Raw genomic sequence first — 21,088 nt, 5'->3', positions numbered from 1 at the left:
GGAGGTAAGATTATTGACCCAGAGAGTCCAGCTTCCTTCAGGGCTTATTTGTTGTCATAGCAAAAACTATTTGTTAAATGTGTCTGCTAAATTAAAACAATACATACAGATGACACATACTGTGTAGCTTTTCTATAGAAATTTTAACATTTACAAGGAAACAAATGGCTCTCTGAAATGGTGAAATCTGCCTCACCCTGACAATGATTCGAAATGATTAGTAAAGAGTTAATTTAGAAAAATAATCTGCTCAAATGAAATCCATCTAAACTATACCTTTCTGAATCATATATAGACATCAAGAAAAAAATTCTATTTATCACAAATACCTTCACTGTGTTTATTGTTGAAGGTTGAATGTTGCTCATTTCCTTCCGCCAACTGAATTTGGATTGTCCAAACCAATTTTCTGAATTTGGGCTAAACTAACCATAGATCAGAGTGCAATGGGAACATTTTCCACAGACTAGTTATTTAACATATACTTTTTCATTTGTCGAGGCTTATATAGAGATGCTCTACACGTCTCACTTTGAAGAGGGAATCTAATTTTGTATTTTTTGCACATGAGTTATGTTGTTTATCCTATCTCACTTCTGTGATCTTGACTGCAAATTAATTAATTCTTTGTATCTTTTCTGAGTCACGGCATCAATGTTCATTAGATTCCATAGATCTCTTGTGAATGACATTTGGAAGATGGACAAAGCCATTCTAGCTGCATGCTGTGATCCACAGTTTCATGCTGCATATCTAGCAGCACAGTTTTTAATCGACTTAGTGATATTAGGGTAGCTTTTTTGTTTCAGGTGTTGTTATTTGCCAGTTTGCAATTTTTAGTATCTAATGTCTCCAATGTTTTTGGGATGGTATATTAAAAATCTGGGCCTTTTCTTTGCCATTCAACATATGCATTCTCACATTTGGCTGAGGAATAGATTCCAATACTGAATACCATTTGCATCAGCCCAGAACCAGAACCAGGAAGAGTGAATAGAAGGTAAGTGCAGAGTCTCAAAGATGCTTTCTCATCTCCTTTCCCATCAATGTCTAGGGTCTTTTGACTAAACACTAACATTTGCAAAGAGCTAACTTGACCTTAGTATGATATAGATTCATACTCAGTGATGGCATCTAAGTAAACCTTTTTTCTTCCAATTTACTTATGTTGATTCTTCTCCTTTAGCTGGAGTTGGTTTTGATATCCTCAATGAGGTTAATTATTAAATTATTATTTCTCCTTTTTAGGGTTTTCAAAAGGATAATACATTCCATTTATGATTAGAAAGGTGCCAATTCATATTACTTTACATATTTCTTTTTAAAGATTTCACTTTTTATATTCACCACTTATATTAGACAATTTACTCGCATCCACATTAGAAGAGAAGTAATCTATTTAAAAATGACAATTCAATGAGTTTTAACAAACATATACTCCTGTGGAACCATTGCCTTAAGTAAGATACAAAATATTTCTGTCACTCCAATGGGATTCTTAACTCTCCTTGCAGTTCATTCCTCTCCTAGCCCAGCCCTAGGAAACTCCTGACCTGCTTTTTGTTGCTAGACATTAATCTGCATTTTCTAAAATTGTATATGAGATCTTGTGGTATATACTCATTTACGTGTGCTATCTTTCACATGGCATAAGCTGAATGTAGACAGAGAATACTGGCCATATTTGAAAACATGGTTGGAATAATTCCAGTCAATTAGGAGAGAACAATAACAGAGAAGTGGAAAGGATGGCTTAGGTATTTGTGTTGAAGAAACTAAAGAAACTTAAATATATATATGTATGTATGTATATGTATATACATGCATAAATACATATATAGATGATAATATATTTGTGCTGTTGAAACCACAAAGAATATTATGAAAAAAAAAGAAGAAACATAAATCCTTGCCAGACAGTAACCTCTGGGTCAGCTAAAAATTAAAACTTTTCCATTAAGGCATCTAATAATCACTGTATTTAAGAAGCTGAGCATCCACATAAAGCAAAATTGTGAAATGATTAATTTAGACATAAAAATATAACAAGTTCAGGAAATGTCACCACTGGTTTTTCAGGTTCATGTGAATCTGAGTTTAGTTCCCACATACTCTTTACAGAGGATATTTAAATAATTTGACTGTGACAAGCCAAACTGTTTTGAGACCTCATTGAAAGTCAAATGAAAACATTAATCAAATGCAAAAATATTCTAGTCAGGCACAGAAATGCTGCAGGTTAGAAAATAAAAATGTTGCCTGTGAGAAGGAAAAAAATCAATCAATTCAGAAAAAGCAGATATTGGTTTGAATCTACATAGTCAGTAGTGACTAGAAATCACTAGAATTTCAGGGGGATTATATTTTTTTTCTAAAGAATCATCAGATAGTCTTGGGCTATGTCTATATTGCAAAATCAGTTTGTTTGGCTAACTTTTCACCTGAGTAAATTAGAAAATCAGAGCAGTCAAACAACTGATCATATCTTTTTTTCTCACTGTCTTCACTGTGTTTTTGGACAGGCGTCAGTGATGAGCATACAAATAATTATAGCACAAAACAGCTAGGTAAGTGGCTTGTGGAACAGCAGTCTTAATTGAACAAAGAAATAGCTCCCATATTATTAAATGCCACTGAATTGTTCAATATTAAGTGAAAACTACCTTTTAATTTCTGCTATGAACTCTGTATCTCTCCCTTCCTTGGTAAGGGAGAAGAAATGTGTGGGAAATATCAGAAAGGGAGACAGAATGTAAAGACTGCTAACTCTGGGAAATGAACTAGGGGTGGTAGAAGGGGAGGAGGGCGGGGGGTGGGAGTGAATGGGTGATGGGCACTGGGGGTTATTCTGTATGTTAGTAAATTGAACACCAATAAAAATAAATTTTTAAAAAAAAGGCAACCTAACAAATACTGCTTTGCTATTTATTCAGAGCTGGTCCTGTCTAGGGAACTAAATGACCATACAGCTCTATGTTTTGGATAACCATAGATATAGGTAACTATATAGGAGGGGTAATATCCTTGGTCTGTCACTAACCAACTGCATCTAAGCCTTTCTGTTGTTATCTGTTTAAAAAGACATCACATAGAGTCTTGAGTATTTAATAAGCTAATGCCTATGAAACATTGAGCTCAATGCCTGGCACAAAGAAACATCAATGATACTTTTATATTCCTTGAAGTGCTATTCATTAATGCATGCATCTGACAAATATTAATTGAACTTTTATTAGGATCCGGTCACCGTGCTAAGCATTTGGGAATAGTACAAAATCCACCAGCCCCTGTCCTCATTAAGCTTAATGTATAGCAGGGAATACATGCAAATACATGACCAATTTTCATAGAGTGCCTTCAATCCCAAAATAAGCCAGAGAAGGGTATTGTGGCTTATATGGGTATTATATGTGGGACTATATAAGAGGGCCTCCTGGAGGAAGGAATAGAAATTAGCCAGGAGAAAAGTGATACTGGAAGGAGGGACAGAAGGAACAATGAGGGGAAGAAGAGAAGGAGGTAAAGCAGGGGTGGATGTTTCCATCACAGTGAACAGCATGTGTTGAGGCCTATATTAAATTTACCTGTTCAGATAGAGACTACAGATGCAATTCAACTGACAAAGACAAAATTAATTAATTAATTAATTAATTAATTAATAGAAAAAAGTTCAAACCGAGTTTTCTGTCTACTGCTTACATTGCTAGGGAACAAGTTTGGGAAATAACAGCTCTTTAGCCTCATATTTAGGAAGCAAAAAAAAAAAGAAAAGAAGAAATTTTGTCAAACCCCTAAGAAGTTAATAAAAGTTCAATGCTAAAATATCTGCCCTTAAGGCCAAGTATATCTCAATAGAAGAAGACTCAAAACATCTTTCTCATTCTTTTTTATGAAATGGGGGGAAAATTAAAGAGAGAATTAGAAGAAGCATGTAATCAATCCCTTCCTTTACAAATCCCAGCAATTCAGGAGACTGCCAGCGGCTAAATCTTTCAGGGACCATAGAGAGGAAAAAGCCTATTAAAATGTGCCCCATTTCCAAAGAAAGGGTCACTCAAGATCCTCAGACCCTTAGCTGTGAATAGACTTAATGAAAGCCAACTGCTATTTTAAGAATTAGAAGGGGATTTCCCTCCCCAAACAAAAGAAGCCAGACATCATCAATGCTCTAACACTATTTCATTTATGGTACCAGGCATTGCTTTTCACTAACTTTCTGTGGGTTGTTAAAGCCATTAAATGAGGGTTTAGTGACTAAGAATACAGTTCATCACATACAAGGCTTAAAATATAATTGATACGAAGACAGTCCCTGCAGGATTAAAAAGTTCTAATCATTCTGTGCATGCTCTTTTCTTCTTGCTGGTCAAGGTAAGATCAAGACTTTTGGAAAAGGGGGATGTTGTTCTGCACGCCATTTAGGAACCTGGACACTTCTCAACTTCAGGTGGAAGAAGATAACCCAGACCACCCTACAAAGAGTACAGATCCAGCAGCTGGATACAAAATGAATCGTGTTCTAAGATTTCTGGCTCCTCAGATTCATGTGATTAATAAAAATGATACATGGATTTCCCTTGTAGAGTCTTCCTCTGGTGTTCTCCTGACACCCCTATTAATTGCAAGGATATCTCTGTGAACGGGTAGATGTTAGACACCATTATCTCCACAAACCTGAGGTGGAGAGAAGTCACAACAGTGTCACAAAAAGGATAGGAATAGAAATGAGAAGAATGATTGTCTTCTTGAATCAAGAAAGCAAAAAGGATGTGATGGAATGAATCCTTCCTTTTCTCTATTGAAGGAGGGGCAGGGGCAGGGGCAAGTTTTTACTGCAATTTGGAAAACATCCTCCCCTGTTCTTTATATAGTGAAATAGCAAAAGAGGATAACTTCTGAATTGAGTGGCTGACTGAGCTCACTGGGCATAGAGAGGAAAAGCTACCGAACTATATAGATGCTCTACGAACACTCTACAGGTCCAGCATTTCCCCTACTTAACTTTTTTTTTTTTTTTTTTTTGGTCTGGCATGAACTCTGGGATGTGCCCTCTGATGAGACCTTCCCTTCTCTGCCATTATATCCACCAACAAATACATTGTTGAGTGGTTGGATGGCTTGTGTTTAAATTGTATGCTTAAGCTTTGTGAATGAGCTCTAGGAAGAAGAATCAACTAGAAGGATCTTGGATAATTAAATAACCCTGCCCAACCCTCAGCTGTGTTTTTATCCATATTCTGTTCCAGATCTGTATCTACCTAGTGGAAGTGCCAGACAGATTTCCTGCTGCAAGTCAGAATTGTGAAGGCATAGAGAGGTCCCAATGAAGGCAGTGATATATGATTAGAATTCCCTGGCCTTGCGCCATATATAGCGAGAGTTCCATGGGCGAATGTTCCCCTTATCTCCTAGATCTTTAGGACAAGAAGAAACAAGCCATCTGAGATATTATACACAAAGTTTGTTATAATACAATCAAAAGGAGAGACAGGCCCTTAGAAACATTTAATTCAGTTAAAAAAACTTCAGCATTAAGAATATTAAGTAGTTGAAAATGTGCTTTCAGAAAAACAAAGAAGAAAAATGACAGTAATAGTTCATGTATTTTTCTCATTTAAACCCAACAAATTAGGCAATACTATAATCATCTACAATCATCTTCTATATTGGAAAACTTGTTTTTAAACAAATTGCCCAAGGACACAGGTAAGATGTGGACAGACATGGTATTTGCACTTGCACGGTCTGGCTCCATAGCTTCTGCTCTCAATTGGTTCATCCTGTGGCCTTCCAGTGGGATGGTGGACCACACCAACACAGACTCCCAGAGCTGTCCATGTTGCCCTCTCTGGCAAATACTGACCTTATCTGAGAAGCTACTTCGTCCCAAGAGTGATGGAGAGAATTTTGAAATAAAAAAATGTTACACAAGAGAAGAATATCCACAATTATCTGTATCTCTTTTTCTAGGCCAGTGTAGCTATTGGAAATTCAATCAATGGCGAAAGAAATACCCACCTATTAAGATTGTTTCTCCCTTATTAGCTAGAAATTCTGGCTCTGGGTCCCTCATCAGGTTGCACTCAATTAAATTCCAGGATTTTAAGAACACAACAATGTAAATGAATCTCAGCAAGCAAGGGTTGAAAATGATGAACTGAGAAATGCACAGATAAGCACGAGGCAGCATTAATATCATTATTGAAAGGTTAGCTGCTCCGGAAAATCGACAAGGTGCCAAGAGGGCACTCACAGTGCCTCCCAAGAAATGAGAGCAGAGAAGAAACGAGGCTGAACAGAGCAAAGCCTTTGTTGACATTTTCAAAAGCTGACTTTATACAGGCCGCATCCCCGAAGAATGGAAAATGGCAGTGTAAGGAACCAGCAACACTAGAAAATTGGAGGCCAGTCAGTTCATCACCAGTCACAGGGAAGCTTTTGAAAGGTTTCATAGGATCAAGAGGGGGCATCACTTCTACTCTTCCAAGCTCAGCTCTGGGGTGAGAGAAGGTGACACGGTTACAGGAAAAGCACACCTGCCTCCCTGGTTTGGGGAATTCTCAGGGTATGGTTGTGTCGTATCACAGGAAGAGGCAACGGAATGAACGACGTCATCACAAGATGCTCTGGGATAAGAAATCCTGAGGCCAGGTTCCAGGGCGGAGTAGTGGTATTTTACATCGATTCAAAGGGAATTACGGAATCACAGAATTCCTGTTTTCCATGGACTCCCAACATTCTGTGCTGTTGCACACGCAGATACATTTATTGTGTACACGCACATACACAACCTTGTGTAGTGTTTCCAATGGCATATGGTGGCTTAGAACCCATCTCTAAAATACGAGATTTGGGGATTTATCTGCCTGGGACCATTGAGGTAAAAGATTCTGAAGAGAGTGAGGATGGCAGGTTTGACCAGGTTTGCGTGAACAATATGATAGTGAGAGCAGCATGAATGAGCTTTCCTCTGACTTAAATATACCTGTTTTAATTTAAAGGGAGTATGTGTCTAAGGGAATTTACTTAATGGGGTGTTAAGTAAGAGCACTATTTTTAGAATTCGTGGATGCAGCCAAAATTAAATGAGACGTTCTAATGGAGGCAGCTGAGAAAGGAAGAACATTTTAAGTGGCCCTGGGAGGAAACTTTAGCTGTTTTCACCGGAGTACACAGAGAGGACAACTCAGAGCTAAAGGACATTCGAGCAGTGGAGAGGGGGAGGGAGAGTGGGAGGACCTGCTAGTTTAATGCAGGATGAGCCTCCGAAACCAGAATGAAATATCATGGGAATGTTGGGGACATCGCCTCTGGGAACTATGAGAATAAGGTGAGAGGCAGGGATGCAGCTACATTCAGAGAAGATGAGGATGAGCTGGATGGTGAATTTCTATTTAAATAACAGGTTGGAACTTGAGAGTCAGAGGAAACACTCTGCTTTCATCTGGAAGTTTAGGGAGTGGAGGACAGACAGACCTAAGATGGACTCTGAGCACATTCGAGATGGAAATGGAAAGTATGACTGAACACCAATACCCGAATGAGGCTCGTAAATAGGATTAGAGTAATGTGTAGAACTAAATGGCTGAGGAATGCCTTCTGCTGGATATTGGTACAACAAGGTTCTCTGACTAGAGTGATCCCAGTCCTTCTGTGTTTTTTATTTTCACTCTTAAAGAAAAATGTGTGGAAATGTGTGTTTTAATTGACATAGAGCACATGGAACGGTGACTTCTGTTTTGGATTTACACAGTCTGGGTCATACTCTTGTATCTCATTTCATGTTTTGCTCTTGAACCATGTTCCTACGTCTCCACACTCCCAAAGCTATTCTCGTATCTTTAATGTAATCAACAATCACAAATGAAAAGAACTGTTTCAAAATTAATTCATACATAATTCGCCTTATTAAATAGCTTCTACTACATTTCCCAATTAGTGGTATTAGTTTATAAATTGTGAACATGTATTTTTAAAAAGTATTTAGTAGGCAGTTAACACTGTATTAGTGCAGTCGATTCATGCAAATGTAGACCAGCCTTCTTGATTGTTATCTTTATCTAAACCCTAGTAACTGTTGTCACTAATGCAAATAGAGTGAATGTTGTGCAGACTGTTGGCTGCCCATGAAAACCCATTTCATCTTCTGGGCACACAGCGAGACTATATCACACAGTACCTGCTGTAGTAAGAAGCATGGCCATTGGAGTGAGCTCTAGCCAATGAGATGGTTTTCAAAGTGATTCATGACACTCTAATACCTGCTCTATAAAACATTTCATGCACATCTTACATAATATTCTTCTCCCATTTAGGCTCACTTGAATAGAGATGACCCCTAAGGAGACCCTGGAAGCCACATGTTTAAAATGAGTCTTGAGTGACTTCATGAATAGGGGCCACACCAACAACCTGTTTATTCACATAATCAAGACATAAATTTCTATTGTTTTTGGACCGTTATCTATTTTGGGGTCCATTATTGTAGCAGATTACCTATCCTAACAAATTCAAATTTCATCTTGGAAAATTAAATAGCTTAACTCCCCCCAAACCCCATTACTCAAAGCAGTGATGAAATTCACAGAGATTGCTTTAAAAAATTAATTTGGGGGATCCCTGGGTGGTGCAGCAGTTTAGTGCCTGCCTTTGGCCCAGGGCGTGATCCTGGAGACCCAGGATCGAATCCCACATTGGGCTCCCGGTGCATGGAGCCTGCTTCTCCCTCTGCCTGTGTCTCTGCCTCTCTCTCTCTCTGTGACTATCATAAATAAATAAAAATTAAAAAAAATAATTTGGAAAAATAAAATAAAATAAAAAAATTAATTTGGAAATCTGAATTCCCATTACAGTTTTGGACAAAAACATTTCAGAACTACAAGCACCCCTTAAACTCGGAGGTCCCAAGTTCTAAGGCATTCATTGTAGGTAAAGAATAAACTTCTCTTTTATGCATCCTAAATGATATAGCTATGCCTCATCCTTGGGAGAATTATGAAAACCATTTCTCAAATCATTTTCCATAGGACTTAATTAAAAAAAAAAAAGGACTTAATTTCTTCAGAACTCCAGTTGAGAAAGGCTGGAAGCAACAAAAAAACATGGAAATATGTAGGCTTCTGTATGCATTGCTATATAATACACATACACCATTTATATGAATCTTTATCCTTCTCCATATGTGTATTGATTTGTTATATATAGTTCTGTATTCTTCCAGAGTGTGTAGTCTTGAATACCCACATGACCTGTGTGCACTGCAATTGCCCAGTATTGAAACTTGCACTTCTGTTTTGGCTGCCTAAAAAGATTCTACACACCTGGGAACTTTATAGTATCGATCATGAATTATAAATTAGATGTTCCCGAGTGCCTTATTCCCAGGGAAACTACTAGACCTTGGGACCTACTCTATGCTGTGGGTATGTATCATGGGCCTATGGATCTCAGTCTTTTGCATTCATTATTGAATGGATGAATGAATGAATATGTGAATGAATGAGTGATTATACTGAATTTTGGGCAATAATTCTCAAAACATTTAGAATTATACTATTACTTAATTTCTCAATATTCCCATTCCTCACTGGCAGCAAAGAAGGATCAGATTGTATGCACATGGCTAGAGTAATTGAAATTACACTTAAAGGTCATTCTCAGTGCAATCTGTATATTGGAATCACCAGGAGTACTATCTAAAAATATGATACCTGGGCCCCACCCCTATAAATTCTGAGGTAAGTAGCACCGGGGTGGGTTTTTTTTTTTTTTAAGTTCTTCCACAGTTTCTAATGTGCAGCCAGTGTTGAGAAAATTGTGCTAGAATAATACTTGTTTGATCATAAGAATTAGCTGGTAATCTTGTTTAAAAGAATAGATTCTTAGGCCCAATTCAGGACATTCTCAATCTGTGCCTTTAAAGGGGGAGTCTTTGAATTTGTTTTTGTATTTTTTTAATGAGATGATGCTTATGATTGGGAAATTTGGGAAAATAGTTCATTAGACTCCAAGCTCTTCTAGAAAAGTTGCTAGGGGCTATCAATCTCAGCTGTATTTCCAGGCATAGCACAGACACTGGGTCATATCATGCACTCAAGTATTTATATTAATTCATTAATTCATTTACATTTAAAGTGGAAATGGATGAGAAAAGTTTGACTAAACTTAAAATACCACGTGTGACTAGTTTAATACTAGAGAATTACAAAAGTAGCGTTGTGAAGGATTTCATGAGTTTCAGTGGGTTCTTTCAAGACCTATAATAATTACTGCATTGTAATCGACTGGTTTGCATCTAGATGTTCAGAATTCTTTGCAATGAGGTATTTGCCAGTGAATATTAAACTCTATCTGTAAAACCACTTATTGGAAAAGTCACAAGTGAAAGGCATAGCTGAGAACAGACTCTTTAATCTATGAGAACTGAGAAATACAGCAGTACCTAATAATTTAGTAATTAGAAAAAACTTAGTAATTTATTTGTACTTGATTTTTTTAAATGCAGGACTTTTATATTTATACTCAGTTGAAAGAAAAATGCATACATCAACTTAAAAACAATTATTAAAAATTTTTATGAATAATTTTTTCTCTGATACTTTTGGAAATCTTCAGATTTAATTAAATGTCATCTTCAAAATTAAAATTCTTCTAGCCCTTACCAACTTTGTCATTTTATACAGTATTTGTTATTTGTTATCAGTAGTTTGGCTATTTTTAAATTGTCACTAATTATTTTCCTTTATTGTCACCCAAACAAGCTAACATTCAAAACCAACAGTAATCTTTCTCAGATATAGATGTAGACTCCTAATTAATTACTTAAAAAGTCACATAAAGTTATATAAAAAGAAATATTGGTATGTATGAGAATATTGTATTTTTCCACCCTTGATGTATAAGAGAACACATGAGGGGTTAATAGTAGTAACAAATGTCATTTGTATAGTGCTTCACAGTCTAGAAAACGCTTTCTCATACATATCTCATGGGAGTGCAATGGCCACTCCATGATGGAGGTATCACCATTTCATTGCATACAGTGTTCTTATACTATATCCTTATATGGGGTAAAGGTCATTCATTTGATCCATATATGTTTGCAGTGATGTTTTGGTTTCAATGTCAAACAGTTTGGAAAATGTACTTTTCCAAAGGAACACGGAGAGCTGCTTGTATTCAGTAACAAGTTTTGAAGTCCTTAGCTGTAGACTATGCTTTGCAAGCTCCAGTGCTGCAAAATGAAAGTATAAATTGGGCCAAGGGTAAGTTGGTAGGTAGTGAGGTCTACAACAAATTGGAAAGTACATTCCTGTAGAAAGCTACATACATTGAAGAAGTATTTAGAGGCGTCTCATTGGCTCAATTGGTTAAGCAGCCAACTCTTGATTTTGGCTCAGGTCATGATCTCAGGGTCCTGGGATTGAGCCCTATGCTGAGCTCTGTGCTCAGTGGGGAGTCTGCTTGAGATACTGTCTCTCCCTCTGAATCCTTCCTCCCGCTAAAATGAATAAGTAAGTCTTTGAAAAAAATGTTTAAGAAATATTTAAACACTATAGACAAAGGAGACATATCGGTGTGCCTCATATGCAATTTCTGTTCCACACTAGCAGAACACGGGCTGTAAAAGAAGCACTAGAGCAGGAACACTGAAGCACAAGAAGATGATATGAGAAATGATTTGAATCACAGGAATTGAGCCTGAGGACTGAAGCACAAAGAGCAAAGTTGGTAAATGGCTGATGCTCATTCAGTATCATCAGCCTCCTTTATCTCTCTGTTCTGACTTGGTTTTGTTATTGTTGTTGGGACAGCATAATACAATGTTAAGAACACTATAAGTTATGGATGTGACCTCAGACTAAGTCAGTTTCCCTATCAGTGAAATGGAAATAATAATAACTATGTTATAGGATTGATGTGAGATGAAATAAGAGCATACATGAAAAGGGCTTAGTAGGCCTTTCACATGTGAGTGGTAAATAAATGGCAGGTATTATCATCATTCTCATCAGCATCATTGGAAAGAACCACTTCCTTACTCAGCCCTTCAACTTCTCCTTAGTATATACTTAAAGATCAAAATTAATTTTCAGACCTGTGAGGTAAGAAGCTTGCCAGGGGAAAGGTAGAATTCTTTCCTTTCACTCATATAAATCAACAACCACAGAACCAAAAATAGAAGCATCCCCCTCATCTGTAAGCTGATCAATAGGCTCAAACAGCCCCTTTGCTTGAAACTACCAAAAGTATTGGGCAAGTTGATCAGGCTCTACCTAAAAGCAGCCATACTCGTACCAACTAGGCCATTGCTTCCTGGAATGTTATTCACAGAAACACCCCCAGGAATTTGGTTCAGTTAAAAATGCATTGATCGAACATCTCTAGATGAAGAGAAAAGGATCTCTGTTCTTGGAGCACTGAGCTGCCCAGATTAGTGGGAGAAAGAAAAGTGTAAACAGATAATTTCAATGCTAATGTGCAAATATGTCTGAGTTCCTCACCCTGATGTGCATCTTTCCCTTCCCCTTTCAGTGGGGCTCCATCAGCATTGTAGACATGAAAGGGTTAGTCTGCTGTGAGAACCCAGAGGAAGACATGCACCTGTTCTCCAAATTCTAGCTTTAGCTCTACATCCTCCATGAAGCTTTCAACTCTACTTTGATCTTTGACTGACATGAAATCTTTGAAAATTGCTGCCTAATCATTTTGGTCCTTAGTCACCTTCTACCTCATACGGGGAATAAATTGTTTGCTGGGCATATGCTCTACGTACCCAACCAGAGCGTAGTAAACCCAGAAGGACTTACACTCTTTGAGGCAATGTGCAATGCTATATCCCCATTAATCTGAAAAACTCAATGTTTCTATTGTTGCCAGATTAAAGATTAGTAAAAAAGTAGTTCACAAATAATAAATGCAATAGTTTGGGACTCTATTATATTCCAGGCACCTATGCAATGAGGTTTTGTAAACTTTGATGACTTTTTGGTACAATTGAAATCATTTGGGTTACATTAGAAACAGAAAACATGGATAAGAAGCTTTTGCACAGCAAAGGATACAGTCAACAAAACTCAAAGACAACCTACAGAATGGGAGAAGATATTTGAAAATGACCTATCAGATAAAGAGCTAGTTTCCAAGATCTATAAAGAACTTATTAAAGTCAACACCAAAGAAACAAACAATCCAATCATGAAATGGGAAAAAGACATGAAGAGAAATCTCACAGAGGAAGACATAGACATGGCCAACACGCACATGAGAAAATGCTCCGCGTCACTTGCCATCAGGGAAATACAAATCAAAACCACAATGAGACACCACCTCACACCAGTGAGAATGGGGAAAATTAACAAGGCAGGTAACCACAAATGGTGGAGAGGATGCAGAGAAAAGGGAACCCTCTTACACTGTTGGTGGGAATGTGAACTGGTGCAGCCACTCTGGAAAACTGTGTGGAGGTTCCTCAAAGAGTTAAAAATAGATCTGCCCTACGACCCAGCAATTGCACTGTTGGGGATTTACCCCAAAGATACAGATGCAATGAAATGCCGGGACCCCTGCACCCCGATGTTTCTAGCAGCAATGTCCACAATAGTCAAACTGTGGAAGGAGCCTCAGTGTCCATTGAAAGATGAATGGATAAAGAAGATGTGGTTTATGTATACAATGGAATATTCCTCAGCCATTAGAAATGACAAATACCCACCATTTGCTTCAACGTGGATGGACCTGGAGGGTATTATGCTGAGTGAAGTAAGTCAATCGGAGAAGGACAAACATTATATGTTCTCATTCATTTGGGGAATATAAATAATAGTGAAAGGGAATAGAAGGGAAGGGAGAAGAAATGTGTGGGAAATATCAGAAAAGGAGACAGAACATAAAGACTCCTAACTCTGGGAAACGAACTAGGGGTGGTAGAAGGGGAGGAGGGCGGGGGGTGGGGGTGAATGGGTGACGGGCACTGAGGGGGGCACTTGACGGGATGAGCACTGGGTGTTATTCTGTATGTTGGCAACTTGAACACCAATCAAAAATAAATTTATTATTAAAAAAAGAAACAGAAAAAATGGCAAATATAAACATATCTATTATACAGTAAATGTTCTATTTCCACTTTCAATCAACATTTATATTTTTGGTCCTGTTTTATAATCTGGTGGTAACAACTTGCACTTACAGAACAAAGGAACACACACTCAATTGCCCCATAATTGGAGAGTTACGGCTAGACGAAACTTTTAATGGTCACTAATTTGTTTTAATACTACATGCAAAATGGTTGGGATGACAAGATAACCCTCCTCCAACTCACAAGTCACCAGTTTATATTATGCTAATTTATCACCTAAATCTACTTCCTAAATATTGTTCAGAAACTCAAAGCAAAAAAAAAAATGTCTATTAACATGCATGCTTTTGAAAGAGAGGTAAGAAAAAAACCTAATAACAGCAAAGAAATGACTTTTGTGTGAAAACTAATAAATAATTTTAAATGGATTGAATCCCACACATATTTCTTCTAATATCTAAGACTCAACCACTCTCCTACCTAATTTATTTTATCTCTCCTATCTTTCCTATCTGTCTCTCTTTCATTTTCATTGGTCACGAGTGAAGTTCTGCTTTTTAAAATTACTTCTCATTTAGATTATGGGCAACAACTTCTTCACCAGTTTCTTGACTTCTCCACCGAGTGGAGAGACTGGGTGAATCATTCCAAAACACGGTTCCAAATCTCTGATTCCTAGATCTACCACCTCAATGCCTACTTCTTTCTTACAAAGCCTAAACTACCTTTATGTCTAGAATTCACTGATTTCTGTGCTCTTATTCCAATTTGTTTTTCTAAATTTCCTTCCCAATTGTCTGTTTCATACATTATGAATACTAGCTACATTCATATGCACTTCATCCCCCAACATGGAACTATTCATTGTTGCTATATATGCCTTTAACGTTCTAATCTCTGTTTTCTTAATGTCTTCCCTAAGCCTATGATGCCCTTCCAGAGTTTATCCATTCTTTGGTGCCAAGTTCAAATGTCCCTTTTTCCATGAAGCTATTTCTAAATTCCTCAGAAGTAATTTTTCTTTCTAAAAATTTTGTAGAATTTTTAATATCTCTTATAAAACATTATTTTATACCTAAAGTAGGTATTTTTTTTTTTCTCCTCTACTAGAACTACTAGAAAGCTCTACTAGAAAGCTTCTTGGGAATGGAGTCTATGGCCGCTTCACCTTGTAGGCTCTAATGTGCCAAGTATAAAGGTTTTAAACATAGTAGATACCCAAATAGTTGTCGAACAAAAGGCTGAATGGAGTAGTTACTTTTTAGTAGTCTCGGAATTGTGGGCTCTACACAAAAGGTTATATATGAGATCTGAATGTTATTGATCATCATGAAATGAAAGTTACGTTCAATAATATGACTTGTTTCATAAACTAGATCAGGGGTTGTCCAGCTATTCTCCAGAACACCTTTGGGATTCCAAAGAGGTGGCCTAGGGATCCCCCTCCTTGGCAGTAGAAAATGGTAAGTGAACAGATTTCTAAACCCTACATTCTGTCTTCAACTGAAAGAGCTACATTTTGTATACTGGCCTTCTTGTAAGACTTTGCTTAGAGAAAGCTTTCACTGTTTAATTTTTTTTTTTAATCCTTTGGGGTTTCACCCCTAGAACACTACAATTCCTTGTTTGTTTCAAGTCTCTAACCCACAGGAGAACATTTTCACATGAAAAACAGGTAAACGAGCTGCTGCAGTTTGGCTGAATTTATTATTAGAAAAATACCAAAATGGTAGCACAAAAATAGTGTTTCAGGTAATTTAAATCAGAACCTCTTATAATATCTGACTTTGTATGAGACCTGACATGCCATAATAGTCATTAGTCTAAATTCTTGTTCTGACTCTCTTGACTTGAGAACTAGCTGGCTGGTGAGTCTTACAGATAGCACTCTCTCGAAAGATCCCTGAGAGTTATATAACTTTCTATTTGAAAAAAAAAAACAAAAAACAAAAAACCAAACTTTCTATTTGCGTAGAAGATGATGACAAAACTTTCTATCCCTTAGCCGTAAGGTAGCCTGTCACCTAACCCACAGAATAGAAAACCCTGACTTGCCATATACTTAAGTGAAGTTAGATATATTTAAATCTGTTTTAGACTCCTAGTCACCTGAACAATTCTATGTTCATTATTTAGAGGGAAAAATACCTGTTTAAGTCACGGTGTATAATTGGTTGTGTCAGGTTGTGAAGGTACTCCATACCTTTGGCAACGTCTACTGCAATAATTAATTTAGACTGCAAATCAAGAATCCTGGAATTTAAAAATAGATTTAGTGAGGATGGAATGGTTAATGCCAATAACACATCCTTCTAAAAGATATCAATGGTGCACATGATTTGTTATTCTGTACATCTTTCAGCCCTTTTTGCTTTATTGAAGATTAGACTAAAAATCCAAAAAAAATCTGGAAAAAGAACTTTTGTACATCAGATGATGCCTAATTATCAATCAATTCAGGTACCAACCCCTCATATTCAAAATATTCCACTTGATTTTATATTTATAATGCTATACTTAATTTTTTTATGATAACAGAAAATGGATTCTGCTTTAATAACTGAGTGAAACCACACTCTAATTATTGTATGCATGTATCTAGGAACTGAATTCAAATTAGATTTGTGCAAGGACATTCTCTTTTAAAACTTTAAAAAATAAATATTGTGACCCCTGGTAATTATTTTATTCTCAGCTTACATATAGCTGCGTTATTAGTATGCCATATTTGGCCTAATTATAAGCTTCAGTTGCTAATTTAAATTCCTTGAATTTGTTATCTCCAACTGACTTCCTGTTAAGAAAGCACAGAAGTATTTCTATTCACTAAAATATAATTATTGGGCAGAAGTTATTAGCCATCTTCAAACTGCCACACTTCCGAGCACTCAGGGATGTTAGAAGGGAAAGGCTCATCCAAGTGGAAAGCCTCGGAGGTAAATGCAAGGATAATTCCATGGACACGTGAAGTGAGAAGTCAGAACAAGAGAACCATACCTCTTCTGCTCATGAAGGAGGGAGAACAGGGAACCCCCTGATATGTACTGAGTGACGATGGCAAACTGGCTGGGGTCATTCAAGCAGGCACCCACAAACTGAATTATACAGGGATGATTGAGGCGGCAGAGAATGGACACCTCTCGGCAGAACATATCCACATCGGATTTGGAGCAGTAGGTGTTGGCCCGGTAACTGGAAAGGGCGGGAACAGGAAATCCTCAGTCAACAGACGGGTCAAAACAAGGGGGCTTGCTGTGCATATGCTTCTTAAGGTTCACAATTCCAGTCTGGTGTTGACTTTTCTCATCTGCTCTCTTACCGTTTTATAGCCACTATTTTATTTCTGCATCGTCCTTTATACACTTTCCCGAAAGAACCTAAAATTAAGAGAAATGAATAAACACGTGTTGTCTCGAGCTCATGAAACTAAAGCAGAAGGGCGTTTTCTTGGGTTACCTGAGCCGATGATTTCATGGAACTCAATTTCTGAGAGCTGAAGATGGAAATGCGAGGGCAGTCCAGCCCTTAGGAGGAGAACATCTGCCTTTTCTGAAAACAGGAAATGTTATTTTATTTGTTAAGACAAAGAACACACGTGGATGTGTACACATGATGCACGTACATACCTTACTTAGCCAAAAATGTCATTCCCTGGTAACATTTAATTTTCCAGATACAATTGACTACTTGTAGATATTGAAACCTTATCACAAACGATCCTTGTCCCTTTGCATTAAAAACATGTGAGTAGTCCCGTCTCTGTCCCCTGACCTTTGTTATCAGGGCTAAGGGTTTATTTCTAATCTGATCAATAACTAGCTCATCTGCATGACATGGCAACCCCGGAGTACTGTTCACATCACATCATGATAAGGAGCCTTATCTGGCCGATCCCTTCAACTTATCATAATGGGCTTAGCCAAATATCCATAAGCTAAATCTCAAAGGGATGCCAATTAGATGTCAAAAAAGAAGTCCACGAATCATTCAGAGAAACACCTCGAACCAAAAATAATTTTTAAAAACTTCAAATTCTAAATGCATAACTATAAATTTGTTGTTGAATCATGAAGGTATCTTTTAATATTCCTGATTCAATGGCTTTAATTTCTGTGTGCAGCATACACTCAAAAATTTCCCAAGGTATTACTTGTTTGGGATCTTTTGGAAAATAACCTATTTTTTCAAACTGATTTTCCTATGGCAAACCTATTCCCAATTCTCCTTAAAGACATTAATATTTGTGATTTAGACTTCATTAAAAATACAAATGTCTATGAGAATTTGATCTTCCTTTAATACTCAGGATATTTTCACTGCTGTACCTCCATGAACCGAGATAGCACATGTAAAATAGTACAGAGGGTAAGGTTAATTATGGAAAGAATGCTTTGTTGATAATATCATTTATGCATGCAAAATAGTCATCATTTATAATATGTAAAACAAAACAGAAGGTTATCACATTTGAGGCAATAGTTATCCTTAGTAATAAAATATAACAATTGTCCCATGTTAAAATACCTTTTGTCATGCTTTTAATCTTCCCCAAGGGGGATGGAAGAGACACATAGGAGCCATCTAGAAATCAAATTATATTACAGAGTTTAAAGTAGCATTTTTTTTCTACATAAACAGTAAACATTATACAAAGAAGCAGGTGACAAAAGAAATTTGCTAAGAAAACCAACTGAGAATATAGCTTTAACCCAGGTCCTTTTCTGGACACTGAAACTGTATAGCAAGTGTTTATTTAGAGAGTATATAAAAGATTAAAAAAAAAAAAAAAAAAGGTCTAGTAGACTCCGGCAGATTTAATTTGTGTCTGGGTATGAGTATTCTCTGGCCTGTCTTAATAGATTACTGAAATGGAAAACGACTGCTCTCAGCTCACCAGGGCCTTCCCGGTCATGCATAAGCCTCATAAACATCCAGTCGAGGGAACGCTAAACCTGAAGGAACTGCAGACTGGTGAGTCGGAAAACAGCCTAAGTGAAGGCTTCTTTATTTTCAGCCTTACCCAGACATAAGTTTTCCTAGAATAAAGTCAATCTGACATGCCCTCATCCCTAACCCCAGAATAGTAGTAATAGAAATAAAGGTTTACCTTTTGGCACAATATTGTACTAACGACAAAAACTTAGTAAGAAAAGGATACCTCCTCCAGGTTGAGAATATTCATTACAGGGCAATTCATCCTGCGGTCTTTTATAATGCTTCAGGAGGGTCACGATTGCATCATGTCCTTTGTGAAAAGACAAAAAAGGTCAAAGGGTCTTAATTTTTGTGTGATTTATTCAGCCCAAAAGTGATTAGAGGTAGCCTGAAACATAGGATATATCTTAAGAGATAATATATCGCAATAGGAATGTAGTACTTTCATTCACTCATTCATTCACCCACTCTTTCATTCATTCAGAATGATTCATTGAGATTCTACTAGATCTGAAGCACTATGTTAAGCACTTTATTGGGTGGTAGGGATATAAAGAACAAGGTGACTATGGTCCTGTCCATAAGAAGCTTGAATAATAATGAGGTAGGTTGAACAATAATGAGAATCTCTAAATGAGGAAATATGAGGTACTAAGGGCACCATTAAAAGGGTAAAGAGCACATACGGTAACTGGGAGAGAGGGATGTGTTTGCTTTGATTGAATGTTACATTTGGGTTGACCGTGGCCGTCTAACATGGCACTGAGATAATTCCATAGGTTTTTGTGGCAAGAGGCAGTTATCTGTCTGCCTATCAGTGTTTGTACTCCCCATTCATGGAGTGATTTTTGTCACTCAGAATAGCTGTCCACCCAGGGACAATAGTGCCTTATCGTCCTGCATCAAGTTGTGGCCTTGTGACAAATTCTCATCAAGGCAACATGAGCAAAAGTGATGCCACTCCCAACTCTGGGCTTAAAAAAAAAAAAAAAAAAAAAAAAGTGAGCCTTCTCCTACTCTTCTCTTCTGCTGGCTGGCTGCAGAAGGTTCTGAGGCCCTATGGGATGGGAGAAAGTCATCCACTGGACCAGAAATGCCCACATTGGACTTCTACATAACTGATAAATAAATGCCTATTATATAACACTCACCAAAATTAGGGGGTTTATTAATTGCAGTAGGTAACATATTGTGAAAGAGAAAAAAACGCGAAATGCTCTTCTTAGTAGATCCATGGTTTTCAATAGAACTAAACTTTTTGATACTATTTTATGTTTCAATTATAAAAATAATCTACTGAAGCTAATTTATACAAGAGAAAAACAAAGTCAGCCTTAAAGACCCTGCCAAGAGACTTGTGAAATGCAACAGAATTCATTGTGAAAATGGCAAACTTTAGGAATTGAAAAAGCACACATGCTTAACGATCACGGATGGTTCATGGTTAACGCTGGTTCAGAACACACCTGATTAATGTAGAGAGTGCGTGCTGAGAGTTATGCTTGGTTATCAAATCCCCCCTTCAAAAAAAGAGAATTAAAATTAATAGAGCATGCAAGATCATGAGATGAAGTAATTAAGATACTAACTAGCATTAAAAGCTTTTCCAAATGTAATATCCCAACACCAGCTTCTTCAAGAAAAAAGAAAAAGAAAAAAAAAAAACAAAAAAAAAAACACCGTGATAACAATTGCTAAAATCTGTAGCAAAACTTAAATCTACAGAGTGAACAATGAGTGCCCATTTTCTTATCCATAGATTTCAATTCATGACTGGCAGATTTGTAATTTTCTCAAATGATAGATGTAGGTTATGATGAAATAATGAGGAGCCAGTCCTATTAGCCCTTTTTCTTTGGACTCTCCTGTGCTCACAATTAGGGAAAGCTCAAGGCCTGAATGGCATTAGCCAAGAGGCACATTTCCAAAGACTCTAATAAGGAACAGACAATGTAAAGGTTACAAGGTGGGAGCAGAAATGTGACTTCTTCAGAAATGAAAGACCGGTGTGGCTGGAGCATCACAAGCAAGGGTGAGAGCGGTTCCAGACTTGGGTAGAAAAATAGATGAGCT

General features: G+C 37.2%; 1 protein-coding gene across 10 annotated transcripts in view; it reads right to left on the bottom strand.

Moving 5' to 3' along the window:
* The window catches only part of TNNI3K (TNNI3 interacting kinase), a 285,086-nt gene that overhangs the window by 145,517 nt on the left and 118,481 nt on the right, over positions 1–21,088 (bottom strand). For all 10 annotated transcript variants that reach the window (XR_012034825.1, XM_072834075.1, XM_072834076.1 and 7 more), the window contains 6 exons: positions 19,239–19,325; positions 18,605–18,661; positions 17,537–17,629; positions 17,400–17,457; positions 17,078–17,272; positions 16,229–16,333 (listed from right to left, as the gene is read on the bottom strand). Coding sequence is in view for 9 of the 10 variants with exons in the window: in XM_072834075.1 (XP_072690176.1) it covers positions 16,229–16,333; positions 17,078–17,272; positions 17,400–17,457; positions 17,537–17,629; positions 18,605–18,661; positions 19,239–19,325 (595 nt within the window). In the remaining variant the exon portion in view is untranslated. The remainder of the gene's footprint in view (positions 1–16,228; positions 16,334–17,077; positions 17,273–17,399; positions 17,458–17,536; positions 17,630–18,604; positions 18,662–19,238; positions 19,326–21,088) is intronic.

Source organism: Canis lupus, chromosome 8 (assembly GCF_048164855.1).
Source record: "Canis lupus baileyi chromosome 8, mCanLup2.hap1, whole genome shotgun sequence".
In the NCBI taxonomy this organism is placed as follows: domain Eukaryota; kingdom Metazoa; phylum Chordata; class Mammalia; order Carnivora; family Canidae; genus Canis; species Canis lupus.
Note: the sequence above shows the minus strand (reverse complement) of the source record. Positions and strands in the feature narration are given on the sequence as shown.